The 27,668-nt window shown below is 37.5% G+C and overlaps 1 protein-coding gene across 4 annotated transcripts; it reads left to right on the top strand.

The window, feature by feature from the left end:
• The first annotated feature begins 179 nt into the window (after positions 1-179).
• agtpbp1 (ATP/GTP binding protein 1) lies at positions 180-27,668 on the top strand. 4 transcript variants are annotated; one of them, XM_011479028.3, is made up of 27 exons: positions 180-345; positions 1,720-1,778; positions 2,295-2,425; positions 8,090-8,157; positions 9,367-9,430; positions 9,682-9,828; positions 10,751-10,882; positions 11,042-11,135; positions 11,288-11,325; positions 11,616-11,824; positions 11,900-12,077; positions 12,305-12,346; positions 13,040-13,134; positions 13,376-13,492; positions 14,042-14,778; positions 14,851-14,934; positions 15,082-15,171; positions 15,414-15,562; positions 15,709-15,796; positions 16,361-16,505; positions 16,862-17,012; positions 17,286-17,466; positions 17,633-17,762; positions 19,303-19,434; positions 20,166-20,342; positions 23,302-23,453; positions 25,786-27,668. In XM_011479028.3, the coding sequence occupies exons 2-27, from the start codon at positions 1,747-1,749 to the stop codon at positions 25,931-25,933; spliced, it is 3,711 nt and encodes a 1,236-aa protein (XP_011477330.1). In that variant the 5' UTR covers positions 180-345; positions 1,720-1,746; the 3' UTR covers positions 25,934-27,668. The 4 variants fall into 4 exon arrangements, with proteins under 4 accessions (XP_011477330.1, XP_011477329.1, XP_011477331.1 ...); XM_011479027.3 differs by having other exon boundaries at positions 181-345; positions 25,783-27,668; XM_011479029.3 differs by lacking the exon at positions 12,305-12,346 and having other exon boundaries at positions 181-345; positions 25,783-27,668.

Raw genomic sequence — 27,668 nt, 5'->3', positions numbered from 1 at the left:
GTCTATATATCTCTATTAGTGTATTGTATTAACTACTTAGTCTTTATTTTTCAGTAAAAAAAGAGAAAGTAATTTCAATGGTCTTTTCTCAAATGCGTTCTGCAAAGGTTGCGATGTATAAATAAAGTTAGACAAAATGTTCGAAGCGCTTTACCGGAAGTAGCCCGTTCTTGCTCGTGCGCTTTACAAATCGCCACAGATCCGGATAATGACGAGCCAGCCTGACAGTTTACTCATCACAACATTACCAACAGGGCGTTTCAAGCAATGTTTAGAAGCAGTAGCTGCAACACTTATCTTGGAATGGGTCCACCCTGATCGTAACAGCATTTCCCTTTCATTCAGGTTCGTTCCGTTGTGATATTTTTAAGCACAATATTGCGTAGACGATACATTTCTTTGGCTAAGGTTGCTTTGTGCTCTATATTTAGCTTTAGCCTAAAAGACCCGTTAGCCTGCGGCCGTAATGACTGTCTAGCAGGTGCAGTGTCCACTAGCCTTTTCTTGATCATCTGATTTAAAAGTATAATATGTATATTAAAAAAAAAAATAGTAACAATGAAGCATATGATATCTGAGTTTTTTTGTTTGTTTGTAATAGCATCATATAGTTAGTTAACGGACAGGAATGTTTTTAATGCATTTTTGGAATGTGGAAAAAGAGCTGCAATTCTAGATACCACTTTAGAGTTCAAATCTGTGCTGGAAAAGCTTTCTAACTGATTGTACATCAGCGTGGCCTTATCTTGGAGCTGAACCTGTACCCCAACAGCTCACACAAATAAAAGGGTGACCTGCCCAGTGCTACTAGATGAGTAGTCTGTTGCCCTCTTAGTCAGCAAGCGTCTGAAAAGTCTGAATCGTTTCTTGTAAGGTTAAACATATTTATGGTAAATTTGTGACATTTGTATCCAAAAATTATACACAACAGGGCCATGAAAAGAAGACACAAACTGGGTTGTCTGCCTCATAATCTTATCTCTCCTGATAGTTGCTCTTGTTTTGACTGTCTGCTCTAATCTTAATAGCTATACTACTATAAACTACTGATATTGTTTTGTGGCAAAATGACAGGACGTTTATTAATGCATGCTTTCTATTCCAAACCTGATCTTAAGTTATAGCTCGTTTTCATCTGGACATCCGAGACCTTGGACGAGCTCATTGTTATAAAGTCAGTCATGAAGCACTCTTTGTGTGAGATTAGCTCCTTTCCTGCACTGTCAACATTAGCCATCTGGCGGGTGCAGTTTCCATACTGTAAAATAGCCTGGCTACATAATTTGTGTCTGTGCACAGATGGGAAACTTGCAGGAAAAAAACAACAACAATATTTTATATATCCTTTTGTCTCTGTGTTTTGCCTTTATCACCTAACCATTCAATGTAACAACATCAAATTATAGGTATATAACTACAACCAAAATGTTAATATATCTTTGTAAGAAATTTTTTTGCAGGAAACCTCAAATGTAGGAAAAGATTACTTTTGCATACCCAATTACACACAGGTCACCAAATATCTGAAGCATATTTATAGATCATTGCATTCAAAGCTTGGGACAGTTAAGCTTTACTGCCAGCAGGTTTAGGCTTAGTCAGATGTCTGGCTATGGCCGGAGTGCGGTTTGGAACTTCTTTAACAAGTGGGGGGTAAAAAAAAAAGGTTAACAAGGCTTGTTTGTGAATGCTAAAGATTGTGTTGTCTTTCTCGTACAGGCAACATGACATTTTGAGCTGGTGAAAATGAACAAACCCAAGATGGCCTCGGAAAAAGGGTGAGTTGATGCATACAGGCACATGGAGGTGTGAGTGTTTGTGCATATTAAAAGATATACCCACTTTTTTGACCTATCTTTTTCTCTATATAAGGGCTTGATCCTTTCTGCTCAGCTAGGTACTGGCAGAGTTTGTATTCTCTGTCTAGCGCTTGCCCTTGTCGTAACAACTGACCCGTAATCTCCTGTTTCCACTGGACTGTCAGGAAGCTAATATTATTAGCAAAGGATGGGTCACCGAACCAGAAATAGTGAAGCCATGGGACCTTAACCTTAGCAGTCAGTTTACAAGAAACAAATCTTTTAAGTTAGACTTCATTTCTTTTTGCACACAATTGATTCATTGACCTTCCAGTCCCTGTGTTTATGGGGCTGTCTGAAAATGAGGGGGCCTCACACCCCTCATCGAATAAAAGCAATCCGTCCTTTTCTGGACACGAGGTGCATTCCCTCTCTAGCTATGCTATTATATAACTTCTTATGAAGATAATTGTGTCTAAATGCTCATTCTTCCAGCGTTCCCAGTAACTCCAGTCTTCTCACGCTTCTGGACCAAATAGAGAGGATGAATGGGGAGGCCATGCTCAGGGATACTGAACTGGCCAGACATGTCACGGCAAAAATCCTTCATCTCATCCAGACACAAGGTGAGAACATGAGCAGAAATACTAAGGTGCATGTGAGGAGATTCACAAAAAGTAAAAAAAAAAAAAAATTCCTATCGATTGGAATGAAGTTAAATTGTGGTCTCAACTTAAGCTTATGTAAAAGAAATATTGATAAGAGGACTTTATTTTGTAGTTCTAAAAAGTATTTGCAGTATTAAAATATATTTTAAGTATTAAAATGTATTAGTATTTTATTCTCTCTTGTTTTCTGGCAATGGTGTTATAGAGGGTTTATATTACGGTAAATGTAGAATATTTTCTACAAATGAAATGAAGATCTGATCAATTGGCAGTATTTCTGATTTGTGAAATTTTAGCTTGTTTATTCATTTCAGAAATAAATTACAAAATCATACATTTATTATTTGTCTTTTACATTTTTTTTACTGTTAAAAATAAAAACTTACGAACAACATTTTTTCTAAGGCTGAAAAATGTGGTTTAATAAAGACAAAAGTATATATATATATATATATATATATATATATATATATATATATATATATATATATATATATATATATATATATATATATATATATATATATATATATATATATATATATATATATATATATATAAGTACAGACCAAATGTTTGGACACACCTTCTCATTCAAAGAGTTTTCTTTATTTTCATGACTCTGAAAACTGTAGATTCACACTGAAGGCAACAGAACTGTGAATTAACACATGTGGAATTATATACATAACAAAAAAGTGTGAAACAACTGAAAATATGTCATATTCTAGGTTTTTCATAGTAGGTACGTTTTGCTTTGATTACTGCTTTGCACACTCTAGGCATTGTCTTGATGAGCTTCAAGAGGTAGTCACCTGAAATGTTTTTCACTTCACAGGTGTGCCCTGTCAGGCTTAATAGTGTGATTTCTTGTCTTATAAATGGGGTTGGGACCATCAGTTGTGTTGTGCAGAAGTCAGGTGGATACACAGCTGATAGTCCTACTAATTAGACTGTTAGAATTTGTATTATGGCAAGATAAAAACAGCAAAGTACAGAAAAACGAGTGGCCATCATTACTTTAAGAAATGAAGGTCAGTCTGCCTGAAAATTTGGTAAAACTTTGAAAGTGTCCCAAAGTGCAGTCACAAAAACCATCAAGCACTACAAAGAAACTGGCTCACAAGCGGACCGCCCCAGGAAAGGAAGACCAAGAGTCACCTCTGCTGTGGAGTCACCAGCCTCAGAAATGGCAGGTTAACAGCAGCTCAGATTAGAGAGCAGGTTAATGGCACACAGAGTTCTAGCAGCAGACACATCTCTACAACAACTGTTAAAAGCAGACTGTGTGAATCAGGCCTTCATGGTAGAATATCTGCTAGGAAACCACAGCTAAAGAAAGGCAACAAGCAGAAGAGACTTGTTTGGGCTAAAGAACACAAGGAATCGACATTAGACCAGTGGAAATCTGTGCTTTGGTCTGACCTGGCCTCCACAGTCACCTGAACCCAATGGAGATGGTTTGGGATGAGCTGGACCGCAGAGTGAAGGCAAAAGGGCCAACAAGTGCTAAACATCTCTGGGAACTCTTTCAAGACTGTTGGAAGAACATTTCAGGTTGAAGCTCCTCAAGAGAATGCCAAGAGTGTTCAAAGCAGTAATCAAATCAAAAGGTGCTTACTATGAAGAACCTACAATATGACATATTTACAGTTGTTTCACCCTTTTTTGTTATGTATATAATTCCACATGTGTTATTCCATAGTTTTGATGCCTTTAGTGTGATTCTACAATTTTCAGAGTCATGAAAATAAAGAAAACTCGTTGAATGAGAAGGTGTGTCCAAACGTTTGGTCTGTACTGTATATATATATTACATAATGTAGTTTTTAATTTTTTGAACAACTGGATCTACAAACACTTTTATCTTTTTCTTGCTATCTTTCATCATACTTGATTTTCATCTATTCCACTAGGAAACAAACATTTATCAAGGCAAATGAAGAATATAATCTGTAGGAAAGAAAAAAATGTCATAAAATGCTGTCTTCTATAAGTTTTAGGTAGCCGTTGTAGATTTTTTGGTTTCTAAAAATGAACTTAATATAAAACTAACAAGTAGTTCTGATTTGTTGTTTTTTCCTCAAAAGATTAAACATTTTTATTTCCATGTGTCTTCCGAACATGACCGCATGAAAAAATCTTTGAATTTCAGAAAATAAAGAAATGAAGTTTGTGCACACAGCTGATGTTTTGTTAGAAACACGTTTTTCTTGTCCATCATAACTTTTCTTCCACCCCCCCCCCCCCCCCCCCGTCCATTATTATTTAAATACTTTGCTATAAAATTGTGTTCTGAGAAGCAGTAAATGGAGATGCCTTGGTGCAACATGAGCCAAGGTGTGGATAGTCTCACGTACTTTTCAAAACTAGCTTAGTGAAGATGATCTGATGGTGCAGGAAGACATTGTGTCTAATCAGTGTTTAACACGCCGAAGCAGGAGTGGATTTCTGTAAATAAGACCAGTTTAATATTTAATCCTGATTTGTTTTTCACAGAAGGAAAGTGCTTTACCTTAAACTTGGAATATCAAATTAATAAGCTGTAAATTATTCTGTGTGCTCCTGTTATAATTAGTAGTATCGTTTATTGATGTGGAGTCAGAATAAAAATAAAAATTCTTTTGCAGATTCTTAAAGTCCAAAAACATGCTTCATAGGTTAATTGGCAACTCTAAATTGACCATAGGTGTGAGTGCGGGAGTGAATGGGTGTGTGAGTGAGGACATTCTACCCTGCAACAAAACTGGTGACTTGTTCAGGGTGTCCCCCCTGCCTTCGCCCACAAGTGGCCGGGATAGGCTCCGGCAGCCCCGTGACCCCGAAAGGGATAAAACGGTTAAGAAAATGAATGAATGAATTCTTAAAGTCACAGCATCCAATATCACAACATTTTTGACTTTTTTTTTTAGTTTAAAAAACTGCATGAAATACAAGTTTTTATGACACTGCTGTTTACAAAAACGACTTTAAAAGTTGTAATGTGCTTTTTTCTCCAAATGAGTAGCCAATTAGGCAGATTTAGAGCACAGATGTTTTCTTTCTTAGTGTAACCTATTTTTAAATTGACAACTTATTTTAATGAACGTCCACACTGGTGCTTGTGGAAACTTAGGAATTTCCAGAGTCATTATTTTTCCACTTGCCTGCATGTATTGAATTACCTTTGAACTTCCTCTCATGTAAACTGTCTTGATCCTCATCTTCCCTCTGTCCGTAATGTGGTTCGTCCCTGTCCTCCGAGTGAAGTTAATCTGTTATGACTGATGAGGACAGTGGAAAAGCTGCTGTCTGTAACTCTATCAATCATGCTAAACAGCTGTTCTTTTCTCATCTACTGCTCAGCTGTCTGTCAGAGCCTTGCCTGCAGCCTCAATTTGAAATGTGCATGAGTGTGACGCGGGTTAAGGAGCGCGTGGGGGGGGGGGGGCTGGCTGGCTGGCTGACCCTGGTCACAGTAACTATACACTCCTGGAGGATTTCGCTGTACTCGTGTCTCAAGTTCAGAGCGGAGGGGCTTATGAGGCAGTAAAGTGATACTTCAAGGAAGAACAAGGGAAAGCCAGCACTTGTAAGCAGAGGGGTCATAAACTCAGATCAGGTGAACACACACGGATGGATAAATAAATAAAGTTGGACCACAGTTTTGTGCAGGATCAGTGAATTTCTGAAAGAGCACATCTTATCTTACCTTATTTGTCCACTCTAACCCTTTATATTTCCATCCACGTAAAGATATGGATCAGTTGCCAGTGTTCTGCACAGGCAGTCTGTGGTTGTGTTTTTGGACGTGTGCAAGGGGAGGAGCTTAATGCCAGGATCAGTGCGTTGGCACATGGTGGAAGAGTGGGCGTATTGGGTTTGAGCAGTTGAGGAGATTACTTCTTTCCTTACAGGGATGGAGGCATACCAGTGAAGTTTTAAAAGTGATTTACCTTTTGTCCGCACATACTGTAGTGGGTCAGACTGAAGGCTTTTGATTTATAGCAGAAACTTAAGTTTCCAGACTGGAAGTAAAGGTGACATTTGGAAAACAGACTATCTCTTTATTCAAAGCCACTTGAAGACTTTTGTTTGGAGATGGAGTATCGTTACAGCAGGAGATATTATCGATCCGAGTTCTCCGTAGACCCTCCAGGTAGGATGCAGATTTGTTAAAAAAAGGATTTAATTTATGCCTCACCTGGTTGGAAAAGGTCTGCATTGCATAGCCGTGTGATCTGCATTTATCAGTAAGAACAAGCCTCACCTCTTGATTATAAAATATTGAAGATTAAAGGGTTATATATTAGAAAACTGTTCACCTTCAGAGTTCATGTGAGAAATCTTTAAAAAAAAAGTTAGCTTAAAAGTTGAGTTAACTAATAAATCTGCACAGTTTATTAAATTTTTTCTTATAATGTTTTATTTTTCTGAGCGGATGTAATGGTGCGTTTTATGCGGGTCTGGCATGACCTGAATGTTGTTAGAGATTACTGCTATTCAACAAATGCTTTCCACTAAGTGTTTATATGGGATTCCCGGTCATTTTCTCCGACTTGCAAAGTGTTTAGTGTTTGAGCTAAAAGACTGCACACACAAACACACACACACACGCAAACTATTAGATTTGATCTATAATTTACTTCTGGCAACATTTTGGGTGACAGATCACAAGTCGTAAGAGCTGCTCATTTGACACTTTTCATCTTTCACACGCAGCTGCTAATGACGCATGAAGTACTAAACACAAACTCTGCAAATAGTTTAAGATCTCCTTTGAGTCATATTATCTTCCAGGTGGATTTGTTAGAATTTCAAAAGTGTGCTTTAACAACTTTGCTCCAACTTTAAGGCTTTTTAATCTTTGCCATTGGTCCAAAGGTTTCATATAACTTATTTGATCTGCTTCCTTTTTTGTTGTTTTGTGTCTAGTTTGGTTAATTTTTTTAGCAATCTGTTGTGTTTTAATTTGCAATTAAAATATTGGGTCAAAAATTCATCAAGATGGAAAATAATTCCGATTTCTTTTTTTTAAAGCACTTTTTTTCCTCCCTTATTAAATGTAGGTTATGTCGAATGCCTTCAAAAGCTTTGACACATTTTAGAATGAGCTTTGACATTAATAAAGCAACAAAAAAAACGATTCCTGCATAAAGAGACAATGGATTAATGATGTTCTTAACAGGGAATGAAGTCAGACTCCCTCTTTGTCTGCTGTAATGCGAGCCTCCATCTCTCTGTTTTGTGTTGTGGCAACTGACGTGGTTCCAACGCATGGTGTTGCAAATCCAGCTTCTCCCCAGGCAGTTAGAAGCATTTATGTTGAGGCTTACGTCACAGTTCCATCCTTCAAAAGCAACCAAACAAGACAGATGATACAAGAATCAATAATGTACGTTTATGCGAAATAGAAAGACTTGACACATGTCTGCAGGGTTATGACCATCGTTTTAGTTTTTCTTCAGTTGGATTTGTTCTCCTAGCTGCAGGATGCAAACCAGATACTGCATGTATTTATCATATATAGTAAAAATCTTGCAGTTCTGGTTTGATGCCATCCATAATAACATAACTACCTGGCCGCCGTTGCTAACATATATGTGTGATTTCTGATCAGCTTTACTTTGTGGTGTGTTGCAGAGAAGAGTGGACGAGAGATCATGTCCAAGGGCAGCAGTGGAATGGAGGTCATCCTGGCTTCACTGGAGGTAAACTCGTGCATTGACAAAGCTTGACTTCTTACCTTAGGTCTTTTTAAAGACAACAAGATGTAGAATAGAATCGAACAGTCATCCAAACTTTAGTATGTGAGGCTGCAAAGGTACATGAGAAGTGAGTCCTCACTTTTTCTTGTTAGTGTGTGTGCGCACTACCCTCTAATGTTCTGCCAAAAGACTGCACTGGAAAATCCATTGGGATCTTCCCAACTGACGGATGCTTGACCGTCTAAAGTTGCCTTCAAACATTCAGAGCCCGACGACATGGACTAATAAATTAAATTAAAATCTCTACCACCACTGATTGATGTTTTAATAATAGGTTACTAAGAGGTTAAAATCCACAATGTGAAGACCCACTGATGGAGCAATTCCAGTTGTCAAGATCTGACGCTTTTAGCCACCGCACACTTATATGAAAATAGATTTTTTTAACTTTTTTAGACAAAATTGAAAACAAAATATAGAGAAGAGTATATGAATAGAGGAAAACCTATGAAAGTTCACATCTAACCACAAAGCAGACATTTCTAATCAGTCTTTTGACACATTTTTAGTACTTAAGAAGCAAATTCAATATTAAAAATATGCAATTACTCAGAGGAGTTAAAGAAATAATTTAGCAGTATGGAATGATCAACAGTGCAGCTTTTAGTTTCTTATTTATAGACACGAGGAGTCTTGGTATGTGGCTGAGGTTGACATGTCCCAGGGGGAACACGGCTTGAAAAAGTTTTTGGAACCGCTGTAATGCAGCACCACCACAACTATGGCAGGAAATAGCCAGTGTCGCCTCATAAAAGACTTTCTGCTTCTCTTCCTGAAGATGACCTACAGTTCTGGAGGGAGATTTCATGGAGAAAAACAAAGTTCTTTGCTAATTTAATGGTTCCATTCCCATTATCTAATAGTATTTTTAAAGGCTTTGTCTTTACACTCACAGGTTTATCTCTTTGTGAGCTCACAAACAATCTCAAAAGGAATTTTATTTCTCCCACAAAATTTAAATATATTGTTTTATAAATTCGTTTTTACTTTAAAATGTTTAATTTGAATCAAATAACACTTCAAGGTTTTATCTTTAGACTTAAGAGATCACTTTAGTTTCTTGCCTTTAGTATTGATTTACTGCAAATGTTTATCAAGAAGTTAAAGAAACCACATTTTTCTTAAACATTGTGTTGTTTTTGACGTTGACAGAACTGCAGGGATGTTCAAACCACCTTGAACATCCTATACATTCTAACCGAGTTGCTGTCTGTGGGTATGTGGACTTTTTTATTATTTCCAATATATAACATCATACCTAAAGTCAATCAGTTTATTCATGATGATTTGAATTTGCTTTAAAAAGGTACTTCTAGTTCCTTTTTTTCAAATATTTTCCTGTAACTGTAACAAACTCTTATATATTTATTCCAATCCGAATATATTGGTGCTTAGATCATTAGAATGTGACTGTCCTAAATCATTCCATCACATTGATGCTGTTCTTTTGTATGTTAATCGTCATAGGCAGAGGCCACAGGGTGGAAGTGTTTGTTTCCAAAGGAGGAACAGGAATTTTATTCCAGATTCTGATCGCTGCTAGTAAAGAGTCCCCTCCCAGCATGGAGCTCATGCTTCATCTGCATTCCCTTCTGGCAAAGGTTGGACCTAAAGGTATGGGGATTGGAAGGAGTTTCTTTTGTCAGGTTGAATATGTGTTGCAGATAGTTAAGTAAGCTACTTTTATTCATAAAAACACTAACAGATAAAGTTCAAGGTGCTGTACTAAGTGGACTTGTTTTGACATGAATGTACAGTTGTCATATAGAATTTTTTATGTTCTGAAGTTGGATAGAACAGAAATTAGATATTAGTTCACTTTTCTGGTAAAGTTGGTTAAGGTTTTTGCATTGCAAGCTTTAACCTGATTTAAAATATATACACCGGTATCTAATTTCTACAATGTTGAACAGGTTCACACAGTACCTGTTTTAACAGTTTCTCATAAAAGAAGCATACTTTCTTGATTTATTAAGGGATTTTATGATTTTTTTTATAAAGTCAGCTTAAACTAGTCTCTACACACAAGAAACTTTGACTTAAAGTTCACATCTTTTATATAATCTCAACTTTGACCTCAGATGATGACAGTTAATGACAGACGTTTGAACTCAAATAAGTTAATAACTAAAGTGAATAAATGCAGTAAGTTGTCATTATATAGATGGTTAAAATAATATTTATGTCAACAAGAAGTTCATCTAGTCACTGTTGATCATATAAATAATTGATCTTTAGTGATAAAGCATTTTATGCCATCAGGGCCCAAAGTCCTTTACATAAAACAGAAAAAATTAAAATTTTTAGGTAACAAAACTTAAAAATAACATAAAGATAGAAGATAAAATGACAACGGCTGCAAAAATTAACAAATTAGAGTGGTTTTTAAAAATCAACAGAATAGTTTGTGGCATATTATTTTTTGCATTCATTTTATAAAAATTTAGGAACACGCAGTAGACAGTCAAAAACCCAAATAGGGGCAAATGTGTGTATTGTTTTCTTCCTTACTCATTTGCTGTCTTTTTGTTTTCAGACAGGAGGTTTGGCATGAAGGCTCGTCTGAGTGGAGCACTGAATGTCACCGTCAGCCTGATAAGACAAAATCTGCAAAACACCAAACTGCTTCTGCCCTGTCTGCACGTTCTCAGAGTTTACTCTTCCAACTGTAAGTAAACTTTAAATGTGCATAACAAGTGCTTGCTTAAGCCTAAGTGTTACAGCAGATTAAATTAAAAACTCTGGCTATATTTACTCGTTCTAAGAGATAAAGTTGATCTGGATCTTTTTTTTATTGTAATGTTTTTCCCTTTTTTTTTTTGTAAAGTGGTAAATGCCATGTCATTGGGCAAGATTGAAGGGGTGGAACTCATGTTCAAGATTATTGGACCGTACAGCAAGAAAAATACTACTCTGCTCAAGTGAGTGTTGTCCCTAATATCTGATGCTAATAACTGATGCTGCACACAGGCGGCCTCTCCTTAGGTTTTTGTTTGATAGATTGTTTAACACCTGTTATCAGCTTTTGTTTGACACACCATATAACCTGTTTGCCTTGTTTCAAAATCAACAGGGTAGCTCTGGACGCACTGGGAGCTCTGCTCAAATCCAGTGAGTAACTTGCCTTGTAGCTTTTTTAGTCCATGGTGGTCCTTCATTAGTGCGGCTTGCGTGCTCACCTCTTCCTTTCCTCATCTTTAAAAACAAACAATTCTGCTCTGAGGCAAAAACTATTCTTGATTTTCCCCAAGAATTTCTAAGATTTTAACTGTCCATCTGTCCAGTAAATGCTGTCAACGCTGTAGCTGCGCTCCTCTTCATACTTTTGTTTTCCCCATCCCACAGCTCTGACGTTTTTATTTTTTTGCCATATTCATCTCCTTGTTTGTTCCTCTTTCCAGAGACAAATGCTCGCCGTGCAGTGGATGGTGGCTATGTGGCTGTTTTGCTGTCTCTGTACCAGGATTGGCATCGCAATGACACGCGATGCCGCCACATTTTGATTCGGAAAGGGCTCCTGGTCTGCCTTAGGAACATTACTAACATCAAGCTTGGTAGGAAGGCTTTCATAGATGCTGACGGCATGAGGATTCTACACAACTCATCCACTGTAAGTGTAAAACCTGCATTGAGTGAAAAGAGTTGTTCAGGGCCCGACGGCTTTGAACACTGGTTTTATTGGTAGGAGTGTCTCCCTGTGCGGACTCTGGATCCTCTTGTTAACACGTCGAGTCTCATCATGAGGAAGTGTTTTCCTAAGAACCGTCTGCCTCTGCCGACCATGAAGTCCGCCTTCCAGTTCCAGCTGCCTCACATACCTGCTGGAGGTCCGGTGGCACAGCTGTACAGCCATCCTCCCGGGGGTTAGAGCACCACACACATTTATTAACACACACACACACACACACCGTTTACCAGTGCATTATGGTAACTTCATATTTGTACAATAAAGACCCTCTGGTATCGCCATCACTGCTAGATTCAATGCAACACAAACATGTAAACACAGAAAGCATAGCTTATATTCCTGGACCAAGTCAGTGGTCATTGACATCACTGTTGACGATGCTGCACACAATGTGCCTTTCAGGAAAAACAAGTCATCAGCTCAGCAACAAGGTCTTAAAGAAGGGTAAGACGTACGTACCGGTAATCCTCAGATTACGGATTCACTCCTTTTTTCTTTCTCATTCCCTTTACATCATTTTATAACGTCACTAAACCAACAGTACTAAAGTTTTGCTACAGGCATTTCATAGTACTTTTTTTGGTTTACTATCAGGCATATAAATCTATACATATATTTCTTTAATGCTTATTTTTTATTACATTTACAGAGTGCTTAAATATTTATCTTCTCTTTTTTTATTTAGATTTAAAATTAAAATAAAACACTCTTTTATGTGTAACTTTATACTTGAGTCTTGAGTAAAAGTTACTTGTGTTTTGTTGTTTTAAGGGTTTCTCTGGAGTTCAAAACTAAATAGAAACTCCATAACGGTCGTTCAAAAGGACAATTGAAGACTGCTTCCATTTACGTGATGGTGTCTTGTCAGTATTGTGATACCTGTAGTTCTTTTTCAATTTCAATTTCATCATTTTCTTCAACATCATCCATCTCGAAGTCATGCTTGCATCTTTTTGTTACATTTCTTTTTCTCTTCTCAAGTTGGGTTTGATGAGGTTTGTCAGGGATGTAATTGTCTGGTTATCACACACTTTAAATGATGTTATATGTCCAGACTGACATTAGCGTGAGGGTAGATCAGTGACGTTGATGTCTGTTTTTATTTACTTATTTATTTTTGTTCTTTTGTGTGTCCAGTTGATGATGTAGTGGATGACAGTGATGATAACGAGGAGGCAGAGGCCGATACAGACACTGAGAATGACGAAGATGAGAAGGACAACTACATGCTGGTACAATGCTCAGATACACAAACTCTCTTGTGACCTGCACAAACATGATGTTTGTCCTTTAATCCGGTTTTATTATTCTTATTCACATTTTTAATTACACATTTTACACTTGTCTTTATTTGCCATCAGAGCATTTAGCATGCTGTTGTTACAGTGGTAATCCGTTTTGTAGGTTAAGCTTTCTATGTTCACACACAATAAGGCAGCTGAGGTTACACAACCTTTGTGGTTTCTCTTTCAGAACGATGACATAGAAACCGACCTGAACAAGCTTTATCCCAAAAGGAGCCTTTGCCGTCCTTTCGAGGAGTTAAAGGTCTACGAGAGATTCTTCTTAGAGTTATCTGAAGACTTTCAGGTAATCATTTCTGATGTGGTGCTATTTTCTCAAAACTGGACCATGCAGTACTAGTACTTTCTAGTTACACTTTTCCAGAGTGTAAATTTGGTAATGGAGGATTGTGAAATTCTAATCCCTTAGGAGTCGGTGTCCTGCTGATTTTAAAAAAATAAATAAAGATATCTCTGTCCTATCTGCTGTTGATGATGAGGTGCTTTTACAGATAAAAGCTGCAAGGGGACGGTTAGTTTAAAAACAAACAAAACACTGGCACTTTGAGATTTCAGTTTGATACTAGCACTTTAGAAAGACTATCATTCATAAGTGCTAAAAAAAAGAGCATCCACATAGCTAGCCTCAGTTATTGCTTTTTTTTTTAAAGTTAGAATTCTAATAAAATAAATGACTATTGTTTTTCAATGGTTTCGTTTTGCTCAATCAGCTTTGGGGGACAATGTTTACAAAAATTACTGCTTATAAGCAGCAGTTCAAAATTATTGACATGTTCCTCTCATAATGCAGTATCTCACAATTACCTGCTGTTAATTGTTTATGTTGATTCCATAGGGATACACCCTTAAGGGCCCAAAGAGTACCAATTCCATGCCTTTGTCTGCTTCCCCATCATCTTTGTCAGCATCAGCTCGTTCTTCTCGACCAGTCACAGTGCCGACTGCTCAAACTCAGCCACCAAATGACATTCCGACGCCACGTTCTCAGGGGGATTGCAACTCTACCAAAGGTCATGAAACCCGGCCATCTTCATCTGCTCTCAAGTTAACCCCCTCTCCTCCTGTAACACCTCTAGACCTGGACAACATCCACCTGAGCAAAGACAAAGATAAAAAAGAGGAGGCCAGTAGTCCTCCTGATGGGGATAAAGTGATAGAGAAGGAACTAGTTAGTCCATTTGAGTGTGTCTCCTTGGAGGAAAAGGAAGATCTAAATGCTGACGGCTCTGAAAGAGTCAGACGAGAAGGGTCTCCAATCAATGCCACCAGACACATACAGTCTCCTTTGCTTTTGGGGGGTATCCCAACTCTTCGAGTTGGAAGTGGAGGCAGTAATTTTGGTTCAGATTGTGGCTCAGAGGGGGCTGACGAAGAAGGAGGGGAGGGGGCCGTTCTGGAAGTGCCAGACACCGCTCGCCTACTCCCGCTTCACAATCCAGACCTTTATGTGGAGATGGTGAAGGAAACCTGCTCAGTCCCACGGTACGCAGAAGTGGCCTACCCAGACTACTTTGGTCACGTGGCACCAACATTCAAGGAACCTCTCCTGGAGAGACTTTATGGTGTGCAGAGGTAAGGCCATTTTTCATTTTTATTTTAATGATGATGGTTAATCATATGTTATTTGTGGATCTGATTTTATAGGTCCAAGATTTTCCAGGACATTGAGAGATTGATTCATCCAAATGATATATTGGATAAAGTGGTTTATGATCTTGACATTCCCAAGTAAGTCTGTTCACTCAAACCTTTTAGATTCCTTTTAGCAAACAGATGGTAATAGTCGGTTTTGCTTCCATTGCTTTATTATTGTATTTTAATCCTGCCCTGTTTACCTTACTTCCCTTTCTGTATTTATTGTTCTCTTTGTTTTAGTTGTCCTCTGGTTAAAGACGAAGGGGAATCACTGAAGTTCAACTCTCAGTTTGAGTCTGGCAACCTCAGAAAGGCAATTCAAGCTAGGAAGTAAGTAAGAAGGATCACCTGTTTTAGTAATTCGATGAGATCTCCAAATAGACATCATGCATAAGCCAATAAACTTTATCACAGCAACGACGTCTGAAAGCCGTGGTTAACTTTCACTATGATCTGCATATGTCTTACCATAATTATAACCAATGGAGTTTATAAGTCAGTATGGATTACAAGAGTGCTGTGTACGGTGAAGGAACAAACTAACAAAGTTTTATTTTCTGACGTTTCTCCAGGTATGAGTACGATCTCGTGCTGAATGCCGATATAAACAGTAATCACTACCACCAGTGGTTTTATTTTGAAGTGAGCGGCATGCGAGTTGGAGTTACTTACCGCTTCAACATCATCAACTGTGAGAAGTCAAACAGCCAGTTCAACTATGGTGAGATGCAGTAACTACCTGGTAGAAACAGAATAATGAGTCATTGTCCATTAGAATTCATTTAAAGTAAGAAATGATGAATTGCAACAGGTCTCATGTTACACAACACAGCCTCATTTTAGTGTGTCCTTTGCGTTTGTGTGCAGGCATGCAGGTGCTGATGTACTCTGTGCAGGAAGCCATCAGTGGCCGGCCTTGTTGGGTCAGAACAGGAACAGACATCTGTTACTACAAGTAAGCCAACTCAGTACAAGAGTCCTGCATACATTTGTTAATGGCAAACAAGCAAACAAGACTGTAATTAGTTATGTACTTCCACGCGACACAGCCACACCAACCTAGAAATGTATCAGAATTGAAGCAGCATTGGTTGGGTCTAGTTGGCCCTGTTGGGAAAATGCCTACCAGGTGCTGTAAGATACTGCAACAACATGATGGCACTTAGCATTGGGTCAGGAAGGGCAGATGGGAGTAGCGGAAGGAAAGAAGATTCAGTGCTTTGCTGTGATCTGGTGTCTCTATACACTGAAAGTAACAACACAACATGGATGGACTGCCTACAAGAATAAAACTTCCTGTTTGATAAGATTTTTTTTCCCTCTTTCTCGCCTTTTTTTAAAATAAAAAGAGCTACAAATTCAAATCAAAAGAATGATGTAGACACCACTCATTGGTCATTTAGTGGAATAAAAAATGGGTGCCTTGTTACAATAATGCATGATCACAAGTATTTGTTTTAACAAGAATATTTAATAAAGTTAAAGGCTGAGCTTTTAAAAATGTCTTCCACTTCTAAAGGAATTACTTTGCACGGAGTTCCATTGCAGCCGGTGGACAGAAAGGAAAGTCTTATTACACGCTGACCTTCAGCATGAGCTTCAGCCACAAGGATGACGTCTGCTACTTTGCCTATCACTACCCGTACACTTTCTCCACTCTTAAGGTAACATTAATACCCGTTTTTAGAGTTTGAACTTGGAATTCTTGTAAGCTGAATGCCCAATGACTTTTATTCCTAAAAGGTCTCATGAGGAAAAATGCTGATTATCACAAATTTAATTGTAAATTAAATTATTATTTATAAAGTTCAATTTTGTGTTGTCCAATTTACGTAGAGAACTTCTGCAGAAAAGTTGACAACGGATACAATAATAAGGAGGCATAGTCTTCATTCGTCTATTTTCAGTGGCCTATATAAGTGGGGGGAAAAAACAACAATATTTTCAAAAGTGACAAGAGAGACTACAACAGATCTTAGTAGCAGATAACTAATCGTTTGCTTTTTGTGTCTGAATACAGATGCACCTTTCCAAACTGGAAGATTTGAGGACACCTCAGATTTACCTGAGACAGGATGTACTGTGTGAAACCCTGGGAGGAAACCACTGCCCCCTCCTCACAATCACTGCCATGCCCGAGTCCAAGTCCAGTAATCACATCTACCAGTTTCGTAAGCAGCTGCATCAACACACCACTCTATCATGCACTTGCCTTTGAATCCGCTGCTGGCTAATAGGATAAGAGTAAAGAAAACCGCTTGAAACAAACATGGTTTTAAAAAAAAAAGTTTTTTACAATCCACAAAAATTTAGAAAAAGTATTTATTTTATGTAAAATTGATTTGCTTTTATCTGTATTACTATAGAAACATTTATCCATCTATTGCACTTCATGCTTCATTTAATGTGTTTATGCTCTACCTTTTGTTCTGTCTGCCTCTCAGGGAATCGCCCATTGATCTTCTTGTCAGCCAGAGTACACCCTGGAGAGACTAATGCCAGCTGGGTGATGAAAGGCACACTGGAGTTCCTGATGGGCACCAGCACTCTGGCAGCCAGCCTGAGAGAGGCGTACATCTTCAAGATCGTCCCCATGCTCAACCCTGATGGAGTTATTAATGGAAAGTGAGTAGCAAATGTTAAAGGAAATCTTAACAAGCACTGGCCATTTCCACTACTTTATGTACCGGTACCTGACATGAACTTGTATTTATTACATCAAATTCTTTAGCTGGTGTTATATTTTCCTTCTTCTCCTCCATGCAACCCTTGTCTATTTTTCTTCCTCCAGTCATCGTTGCTCTCTGAGTGGAGAGGATTTGAATCGCCAGTGGCAGAACCCCAATCCTGAGCTCCACCCCACCATCTACCACACCAAGAGCCTGCTGCAGTATCTTGCACACATACAAAGGGCACCCCTGGTAGGGCTTCTAATTACCTGAACTGAAATTACATTAGACCATTTTTCACTTAGGTACACCGTTTTCCATTAACCTTTTGCTAACAACCGTGCCATTTCTTTTGCTTCGCTGAGCAATTTTTTCCGTTGCATGCCCATGTTATTTAACATCTATTATAGCCTCATGGCATTAATGCATTCACAGCTAAACATAACCCTCTGATAGCCACTGTTGTACACTCTATCTTGTAAGTTGTATATTGGTTTAATAGATTTCTTTGTGAAAGATGGAGATTAAACAACAGACTTACAATGATGCCTTTGTCTTAAAGCTATTATAGAAATTGCTGTTTTATGCTCTTGATATTGCAGTCCTTTCCAGCTGTATTTCATAGTTTTAAATTTAAATCATTTAGACTTTACTGCTTAAATTCTTGTTACTTTAAAACAGCTTGTAGAACACACACAAAAACGGCCTAATTGAGTTTTAAAAAATCCTGAAATGGTTCAATATATTTTGTTAGTCAATTCAAAAAGTGAACGTGTCAGGACACAAAAATCTTCATTTCTTGTTCTTTTCAAGAATACAGCTACAGGTAATGGAAGCCCAAAGTTCAGTAACTCGAAAACCAAACAAACTGTGGAAACTTGGAAACTTATGGTGTCACATTTTAATCAGCTAAGTTAGTCAAAGCACTCATGAGGGTTTGTTGAAGCTCTTATGTCATCGACACCTTTCACAACAAAAAGTTATTACTAAACAAGCTGGTTGTTCATAGAGTGTTGTATCCAAGCATAGTAACAAAGTATTGAGTGGAAGGAGAAAGTGTGGCGCTCAGGCAGGAACAGGGAAAACTGCAGCCACTAGTTCATGCAAAAGGAGGCCCAAGCAACCAGTGCAAAGAAATCAGCATCATTTTTAGAAGCCTGACATTTGTGCTGCTTTTCTCGTTGTTCTAATGTGACATTCAATATTTTAGTTTTTTATCCTAATCGTCATGATTATAAAGAAAAGGCCCTGAAATATTTCATTCTGTGGGTAATGATCGGATACAATAAATGATAATATGAAAAAAACAGTGGCGCAGTGGTTAGCGCTCTTGCCTCACAGCAAGAAGGCCCCCGGTTCAATTCCCGGCTGGGGGACATGAAAAACACATCAATGGGGGACCTTTCTGTGTGGAGTTTGCATGTTCTCCCCGTGCATGCGTGGGTTTTCTCCGGGATCTCCGGCTTCCTCCCACTGTCCAAAAACATGCTACATAGGTTGATTGGCAACTCTAAATTGTCCATAGGTGTGAGTGTGAGAGCGAATGGTTGTGTGATTGAGGATATTCTACCCTGCGACAGACTGGCGACCAGTCCAGGGCATCCCTTGCCTACGCCCAAGTGGCCGGGATAGGCTCCGGCAACCCCGTGACCCCGAAAGGGAATAAACAGTTAAGAAGATGAATGAATGAAAAAAAAAAAAACCTTATCTCTTTTTGCTCATTTTTTTAGATGCCTTTGTAACCTCTGCTTCTCTTGTTTGTACTAATGCGATGTGTTGCATGGCTGTGCAGGTGTTCTGCGATTACCATGGTCATTCTAGAAAGAAGAATGTCTTCATGTACGGCTGCAGTCTGAAGGAGACGGTCTGGCAGTCCAACATTAGCGCCACCTCGAGTGACTTACAGGAGGATCTGGGGTACAGGGTGAGCTAAAAAAGCCCATTTTCTTACACACAAATTACATGAGCTTCAATTTGCTGTCTTCCAGTTAACCTTGAATTTGTATATATATATTGTTGCCATTTCAGTAACCTGATGAGAAAAACCAAAATACTATTAATGTTTTGGTTCCTATCATAATAGACCACTATAAAAGTATTATATAAACATTATATTATACAACTTATATAAATATATTGAATATTGCACTTATGAGTGTTATTTTTTAAAGTTATTGGGGTTCTGTTCGTCTGTCTAAAAGTAGCACAAAACCCTTTTGGTCTGTTGTTTTACTGTCATCAATTCCTTTTAAAAACTCTTTATTTTGTTTAAGGTTTTCTTTAGATTTAATATTTTGCCCCATTTTTTTCATTTAAATGAGATAATTAAGGATTATTTTTAGCTTCATACCATAATGCTCATCATTTAAAGGGTGAGATGAGTTTTCTTTCCATCAGCAGGTCTAGCTCTTTAGGCTGGCTACACCTGATATTAGCATTTCTTGTTGGAAATCAGATCCAAGAGTGAAGCGTCACACCTGGTGTTAAAAATATATTTCACTTTAAGACTTTAGTTTCTTAAGAAACCTCACAGAAGTGTTTCAAAAAGCTGTTTATTTTAAACCAGTGCTGCAGAAACGTGGAGGAAAAAAACCCTCAACAGTAAAGCAACAATACACCAGAACCCCATGCAAACTTTTTAAATACATTTTTCAGACACTTCCTAAGATCCTGTCTGAGATTGCTCCAGCCTTCAGCATGGCCAGCAGCAGTTTTGTTGTGGAGCGCTCCAAAGAGTCAACGGCCCGCGTGGTTGTTTGGAGAGAGATCGGAGTGCAACGCAGCTATACCATGGAGAGCACGCTGTGTGGCTGTGACCAGGGAAAATATAAGGTAAGATAATGCAGTGTCAACTTAAAACCAAACCTGTAGTCAAGTTTTTTCAGTAACCTATATGTAAGAGCTGTTGTGTTCTATTTGCACCTTTAAAAGTGTTTTCTAAGATTTCACCGCTAAATCTTGTAGAATATGAAATTTGGTGTTGGTTATTAGATTGTTCACTATTTTTCCACTAGGGGGAGCTCTAAGGCTTTTTATTTTCTAACCAGAATTTTAATTCCACCTATCTACTGGTTGTTTGTTTTTGGCTAAATGTTCTTTCTGTCTTCTATGTGTCTATGATTCTTACTCCTTGTTGATTTTTTTTCTTATTGAATTCTTTTAATTTTACTGCGTTATAAATCTGTAAATCTTTGATGGCCCCTTCTGTGCAAGAAGGTTAGTCCGGATGTTAAAGACCTCAAGTCAGTTGAATTAAAGTTGTCTTTCCTTGAGTGAGTCAGATTTGTTATGGGGAAAAGGTAACATGCGAGATGATTGTGTTAACTTGCAAGTTTGTTTAGTTTAAGGTTTGTATGCTACCACAAATTTAGTTTGGTTTCACCAGTTATTTTATTAATGTTTTTAAAAGGGCTTTTCTTTTCTTGCAAAAAATAAATAAATAAATTTTGGAATTGATCATTTGTACATTAAAAAAGGAAAAACTAGCCTTTAACAATGGTTGTCAAACTTTGAAGAAGAATTGAATATTTTACAATATTTATTTAATGAAAAAAGTTGTTGTAATTCAGACAAGAAGTCTGAGTCTTATAAAGATATAAGACAAAAAGCATAGATAGATAGATAGATAGATGGATAGATAGATAGATAGATAGATAGATAGATAGATAGATAGATAGATAGATAGATAGATAGATAGATAGATAGATAGATAGATAGATAGATAGATAGATAGATAGAATATATATAATTCTAGAACACATACAATGCCTGCTCACACACAACAAAATAAAGTACAAAATGAGAGACTGATAGATGTGAAATTGAAATTTGGTTTAAGGAATCAAAAACGCTTTTTTCCCCCAATGACTCTTTCAAAACAAGCTATTTTTGTTCTGACTTATGCCTTTGAATGTTGTCTTATAAGGTAGAATCAAATACACTAACTGAGGCCTGTGGTGTCAGAGATTAAGCTGGTAATTTTCTCTGTTTTTTCACTCCCTAAGAGCATCACGCGATTTTATATCTAGACTGGACATGGTTGTAAAAAAAAGTATTAAATACTTTCAACTTTTTTTTCATTGGTTATCAAATATTTTTGCTCTATTACGGTATTTGGGTGGTGAATCACGAGATGAGATAGAAGTGGCAATTCTGTGATCAATTAAGATAAGTTTCTGTCCCCCTGGGATTTCACTGTCAATTATGTTGCTATTGTTGAGCCTAAAAGATAACTGTAGACATTTTGAGGAAGTTTAAAATCTTTTTAACAAGTTTTTTATTTTATTTTTATATTTTCCTCCTAAGATAGCACTCAAACAGCATCTGAGATTTTGGGTAATTTTCTAAAAATGTGGTCATTATTCACACAGTTTAAAAACCCTTATAGGAAAAACTGCTGCTTATTTATTTATTTTTTGGTGATGTTTTAACCCTTGCAGATGTGCGCAAGACGAGCAAACTTCTAGAAGGTTTGCTTTTATTGATCATTATTGAGTTGATTTGTTGAGACTGTGGCACCACAGTCTCAACAAATCAACTCAAAACTAAAATGGATAAATAATTTCAATTGAAAATTTCTGTCAATGGACAATGAAAAACAAGGCGTTTTTCTACCCTCTACAAGGCCCAAAGTGACCTAAAATCCCAGTCTCATTCACACAGTGATGACTCCAGAGCTGCCAGACAAGGAACTATCAAGACCAATGCGGACATTAGAGGGTTTAGTGTCTTTCCCCAGGACACTTGGACACATAAGACTGAGATCTGAACCCATGATTACTGTCAGTATTGTTTTTATATGTTGATTTCAGCATATTCAATGAAACAAATTGCAGCAAAATTATTATTATTATACTGTTTTATATTTCTTGTTTTATGAACCTTTTTCTGTTATTTAACAAATAAAGCAAAGTGGAGATTTGTGTTAAAACAAAATAATTGAATACTAAATATTTATTTTTTAATTACCGTATTTCATTTATGTTTAATTTAAGCACTAGTTCCAAAAAGATGTATATTTAAAGCATACTTGGCTAGGAGTTATTACCTCCGGCAGTTAAACCCTTGCGCTATCCTAGGCACTTTAACATTGGGAGTTGGGTCATCTAGACCCACTAGACAGTGCGCTGAACCTTTTTTCTTCAATGATTTGTGATCTTCACTGGTGTCCATGGATTACATGAAATCTTTCCACCTTTATCTACCTTTGTCATGGTAGGGAGAACACGTCAAAGTAAGGGTGGGGTCATCTAAGATAGCACAAGGGTTACTTGAGATCCTTCTGACAAAGAATTTTTTTTAGTTTTATGTCATTTCAGGAAATATAAACGTTGTTTCTTTTCTTCCAATTAAAAACTGATTTAGGAAATGTTATATTTTTGCTAAATAACTGCAATGATGCAAATGTGTTGAAGTTATCTGACAGTAAAATTACATGTTGGAGTTTTAAAAATAAACTTTGATTTTTAAATTTCTCATTAAACCTTTAAAGAGCCTATATCATGCAAAGAAATTAACTTGTTGAGCTTTTTTGGTGTACTATAATGTTAATTCCTCACTATATGCAATCCCAAAGCTGTATTTTGATAAATTCACGCATCTTTAAGTATTCCTCTAAAAATCTGCGCTTTAAGCACCAGCAACTAAATATAAATAGACCTAAATATGTCAGGTTTAACTTTATATCTAAAGTTGTATTAACTGACATTGTAGATCTCACTAAAACTGGCAGAATAGTAACAGCAGATGGAGTTTCAACAGTTTTCTTTTGTGATTCCCATGTTCTCTGTAGGGTTTCCAGATAGGTACCAGAGAGCTGGAAGAGATGGGGGCTCAGTTCTGTGTGGCCCTCCTGAGGCTGAAGAGGTTGATCGGGTTTCGCAATCACCAACATGGATGGGATTTGGACAACGATGTGATAGCCATCCCAGCAAAAACAGTGAGGTATGCTTCAATATAAACCCCATCGAAAGAGCAGGACTTTACTTCATATATTATTATTATTTTGATTACGTCTGTCATTAAGAGGTGTTATAGATATGAGCAGACCCGCCACAAACTCTTCTATTTCCCTTTTTATGCAGCATTTGATACAATCTCAGAAAAATTTGCTATGAGTCACATGTCAAATCCAGAAGACTCGACACAGCAGGTGAAGTTATTTAATAGGACTCAAATAGGACTTCACATCTAAATACCTTCAGCGCACTAATGATTATGAATTGTTTATTTTAAGGTTCACCTGCTGCAAAAAAATGTTTTTTCTGTAAATTAAACAAGAAATACACTACAAAGTTCATAAAGCTCTTGCACAAAATGTTCTGTAACGTTTTGGAAAAGTCCTGATATTTTAATATTTTGGATGCAAAGACATAAAAAAAATAAAAATAAAGAAGAAGTTTGACATGAAATTCGATTTGAAATTGTGGCAGAAGTTTAACCTGATGCTGTCAGTGATGGTATTTTATGTCGCCGTAAAGCAGTCTGAGTTGTCGTGAGTTCAGCTCATGATGCTTTCATCTCACCATCGGGAAATGCAAGGAAATGTAGTTTTAACAACAAGTGGCTTGTGGATAAAGTAAGTAGGAGAACAAAAGCAGACTGGTGTCATCACAACACAACACACAAACGGATCATGTCTGTGACACATACACTTTGTGGCTTTTCAACTTTTCATTGCAGTCCATCTTATAGTTTTCATGTTGGTGAGTTTGTAGTTCTTTGCTTTTGTAGTTCACTGATGAATCGGGACAAAACACGTCCCACATAAAAAAAAGTCTTTTTTATGGATATAAATCCTTAATTTAAAATGGATTGACCTACTCACTATGTTAGATCTAAACGAATTGTGAATATTGGTGTTATGTTTTAGCCTAGATAGCTACTCAAATGCATGAGTAGCGATTAGGCGCCCTTTGTTATTTCACTTGTTCTCTGCATTAGGTCACAACAGGTCACCAGCATTGAAAAACATTAAGTCTTTGTAATAGTGAACACATTTAGATCAAATTAAAGATGAGGGTTAAAAAATGCATAAAACAACAAATGAAGATCAAACCATTTGTTTGAATAGTATGAATAGTAAATAAAAGTAAATGACTGAAATGTGTTTAGTTTTGGAAATTCTATGAAAGGTTATGGAAAGTTTAGGAACAGTCCATTGCTAAAAAAGCGTATGAACCCTGCTGAGCACCTATGTCCGTTATCTCCCATCTCCAGATCCATGTTTAATTTCAGAAGCTGGCTTCATACTCTGATCCACTTAATGCAAACAAATCTCTTTCTTCTTGCATCCCTCCCTCTCTCTTCTTACTAACCTCCTGTACGCTCATCCTGATATATTCATTCATTTTTTATGTGTCTCATCATTAGGGAACTCCAAAAGTGTTTGTATGAGTACCTTCTGGGATTGGCTGCTCTCATCCTGGATTTATGGTTTTATGCTTTTGGCTCTCTATTGTAGCACTTACCATTTAAAAGGTCATACACACAATGATTATGGCCCTGGGGAGGCTTCTCTCAGTATTTGTAAATGGGTAGATTCAAGCATGAGTTTGTTTTTGTGTAGGATTGAGAAAAAGGGAGGAAAGAGGTGATGTTTTTTTTTGTTTAGACGTGAATGAGGGGAGTTGAGCGCATTTATTACTGTATGTCAAAGTGGCTGGTGAAGTGTGACGATTTAAACCGGTCTGATATTGCTTTAATGGCCGGTAATAATCGACATATGACATCCACAAGCGCAACCGTGACACATCCGTGTCATCCCACACAAACACGTGGTTTACTGTACACATACTGACAGACAATTTGGGATTATCTGCAGATCTCTCCGGTGTGCACACACTGTGGGGAGCTCATTGTCTGAGCCCCCTGATCAACTGTCTCCCTCGGATCACATTTCAGACCATTAACACCATTAAAAACCCACTAAAGCCACTAAAACCTCAAAGAACCAGCAACCATTTAACCATTAAGACCCACAGGGAAAAAACAGCCTCTCTGGTGAGAGCTTGAAAGCACTGTTTAATATTCTTGTCATCACAAAAAAAAAAAAAATCATTGTCACTAATAGGACATATTTTTATATTAAAAAAACAACAACATAATTTTGGATATTTACCAGTCTACTGAAGCTTGCTTTGATGAACAGAAAAAGGAATGAGACAGATTTTTGACTATCAGCTGAACCCCTCAGTCCACCACAAAGGAAAAAGTAACATGTTCTTAAACTGTGACAGCTCCTTCAGATTGTCTCTTGGTTTTGTTTACTCAGCAGTAGCCCGTCCACCTATGTGATGGAAGAAGACGAGCCGTCCTTCCTGGAGGCGATCGACTACAGCGCTGAAAGCAACGACGAAGACGCTGAGCCTGAAAACGAGCTTGCTGACGAAGCTCAGGAGAATCTGGACCAGCTCTCAGACTGACACGGATCTTAAGCTCACAACTAGCCAGTGCCTGTTCTAAGTTGATAACAAAGCATTGGATTTCACAGCAGAAATTGTGAGAACCCTCCACATCTCACTCTGTCTGGTGAATAGTCTCCAACACTGTTTGCCCTTTTCCCACGTTTTCTGTAGCCCGGCTCAGTGGCCCACTGCTTTTATCTGAATGTGCAAACTCCATTTGCCTTTTCCTCCAAACTCACGTAAACGACTGTAAGAATTTGGGGGGTTTTTAGTGAATGTTTTCACTGTTACCATCATGCTTCCAGCCTTTCTAGTAACTGAAGGAACGTGGATTTTCTTGCTCAAACTACAGGAAACCAGCTTTCTTTTCCTCTTGATTGACCATCATCGAGATTGATAACAAGCGTTCGTGCACCTTTGAGTAGTCATCCTCACCTCGTCTTTTCTAAAATATCTCCTTTCTTCGCCACAGTGCAATCACTCTTGCTGTTCGCCTTTCTCCGTCTATGAATGAAACTGTAGATCACACGAATGTAAAATGTCCACGTCCTCCTCAGCTCTTGAAATGCAGATGCAAACCTTTGTAACAAACTTCTGGGGTTTCTCGTATCCACATGTATCGTCGGTGTTACCACACTAAATGATTACACAGTATTCTAAAGCTATAAACAATATGCATGAGCTGCTAAAAAGCAGAAAACACATTTGCACCTCTACAGATAGTACCTAGAAACGAAGATGAACATCTGGAGTGTTGGTAAAATTCATTTTACATGTCCAAAAGGTTACCTGATGGTCAACTTGCTGTTTTAAAAGTGATACTGGAATTGTCCTTTGCTCCTCTGTGTACATTAGTGGAATTGCTTTAAGCACATGGCACCTTGTATGATAAGAACGGAATATTTGGATTGTTCTTTTTATGAACGTCTGTAGATTTGTTTGTGGAGTATCAGGCTTTCTTTTTTAGTTCTAGGGTGGACCTTTAATGTTTGTATACGAACCATCCATATGGATGAAATGCCTACAACATACCGTATATTCCATTATTCAGCTAAACTGAAGCTCTCAGAGTTTCTTCTTTTAATTTGATTACCTTGACTTTTTCCCCTCTTCTTCCTCTGTCCTTCAATATTCTTATCGTTTTTCCTATTTTGCCTTTAAAACGTCTCACAAAACCAAGGTGATCACTGTTACAAATGCACACACAAGCTTGGTAGAGATGTAAAATGTTTATGACATCATGTCGACACATAATTTTAATATTTGATGTGCATATTGATGTTTGTGAAGCCGTTTGTGTTGCAACCTTGTGCTTGAAACGTTTTTATTTGCTTTTGGTTTGAATTCGGACAAAGATGCCATCTTGTTTTAGGTTGTTGGTGTGGCAACCAAAACGTGAGGCTACATGGAGGAGTGAAGCTTTAGGAAATAAAATGTGAACCAAGAAAACTGCCATTTGGGTTCATCTTCCTTCCTGAACTTTGTAGTATCAAATATAATGCACCTTTTTTTTTTTTTTTTTTTTACAAAAATATGGCTCCAAGGGTTTTTTAAACCCTCCGTTTAAATGAAAGTTAGATCCTCAATTGTTTTAACCTTATTCAGCTGTTCTTTAAGTTAAAAAAAAAAAAAAAAAAAAGTATTTGACTAAGACTATTATTAAAAGGAAAAGTCAGTATGTATAAGTCGGTTCCTAAAACACACATGACTTGCAAAAATGTGAAAGTGTCTAATAAAGATCTTAAGATCTGAA

This window comes from Oryzias latipes, chromosome 9, assembly GCF_002234675.1.
Source record: "Oryzias latipes chromosome 9, ASM223467v1".
Lineage (NCBI taxonomy): Eukaryota > Metazoa > Chordata > Actinopteri > Beloniformes > Adrianichthyidae > Oryzias > Oryzias latipes.
Note: the sequence above shows the minus strand (reverse complement) of the source record. Positions and strands in the feature narration are given on the sequence as shown.

Coding starts and splice junctions, on each gene's coding strand:
- agtpbp1 (XM_011479027.3), top strand. CDS start 1,747: ATGAACAAACCCAAGATGGCCTCGGAAAAAGG. Junction 11,326..11,615: donor GGGAGCTCTGCTCAAATCCA/GTGAGTAACTTG, acceptor TCCTCTTTCCAG/AGACAAATGCTCGCCGTGCA. Junction 20,343..23,301: donor GTGACCAGGGAAAATATAAG/GTAAGATAATGC, acceptor TGTTCTCTGTAG/GGTTTCCAGATAGGTACCAG.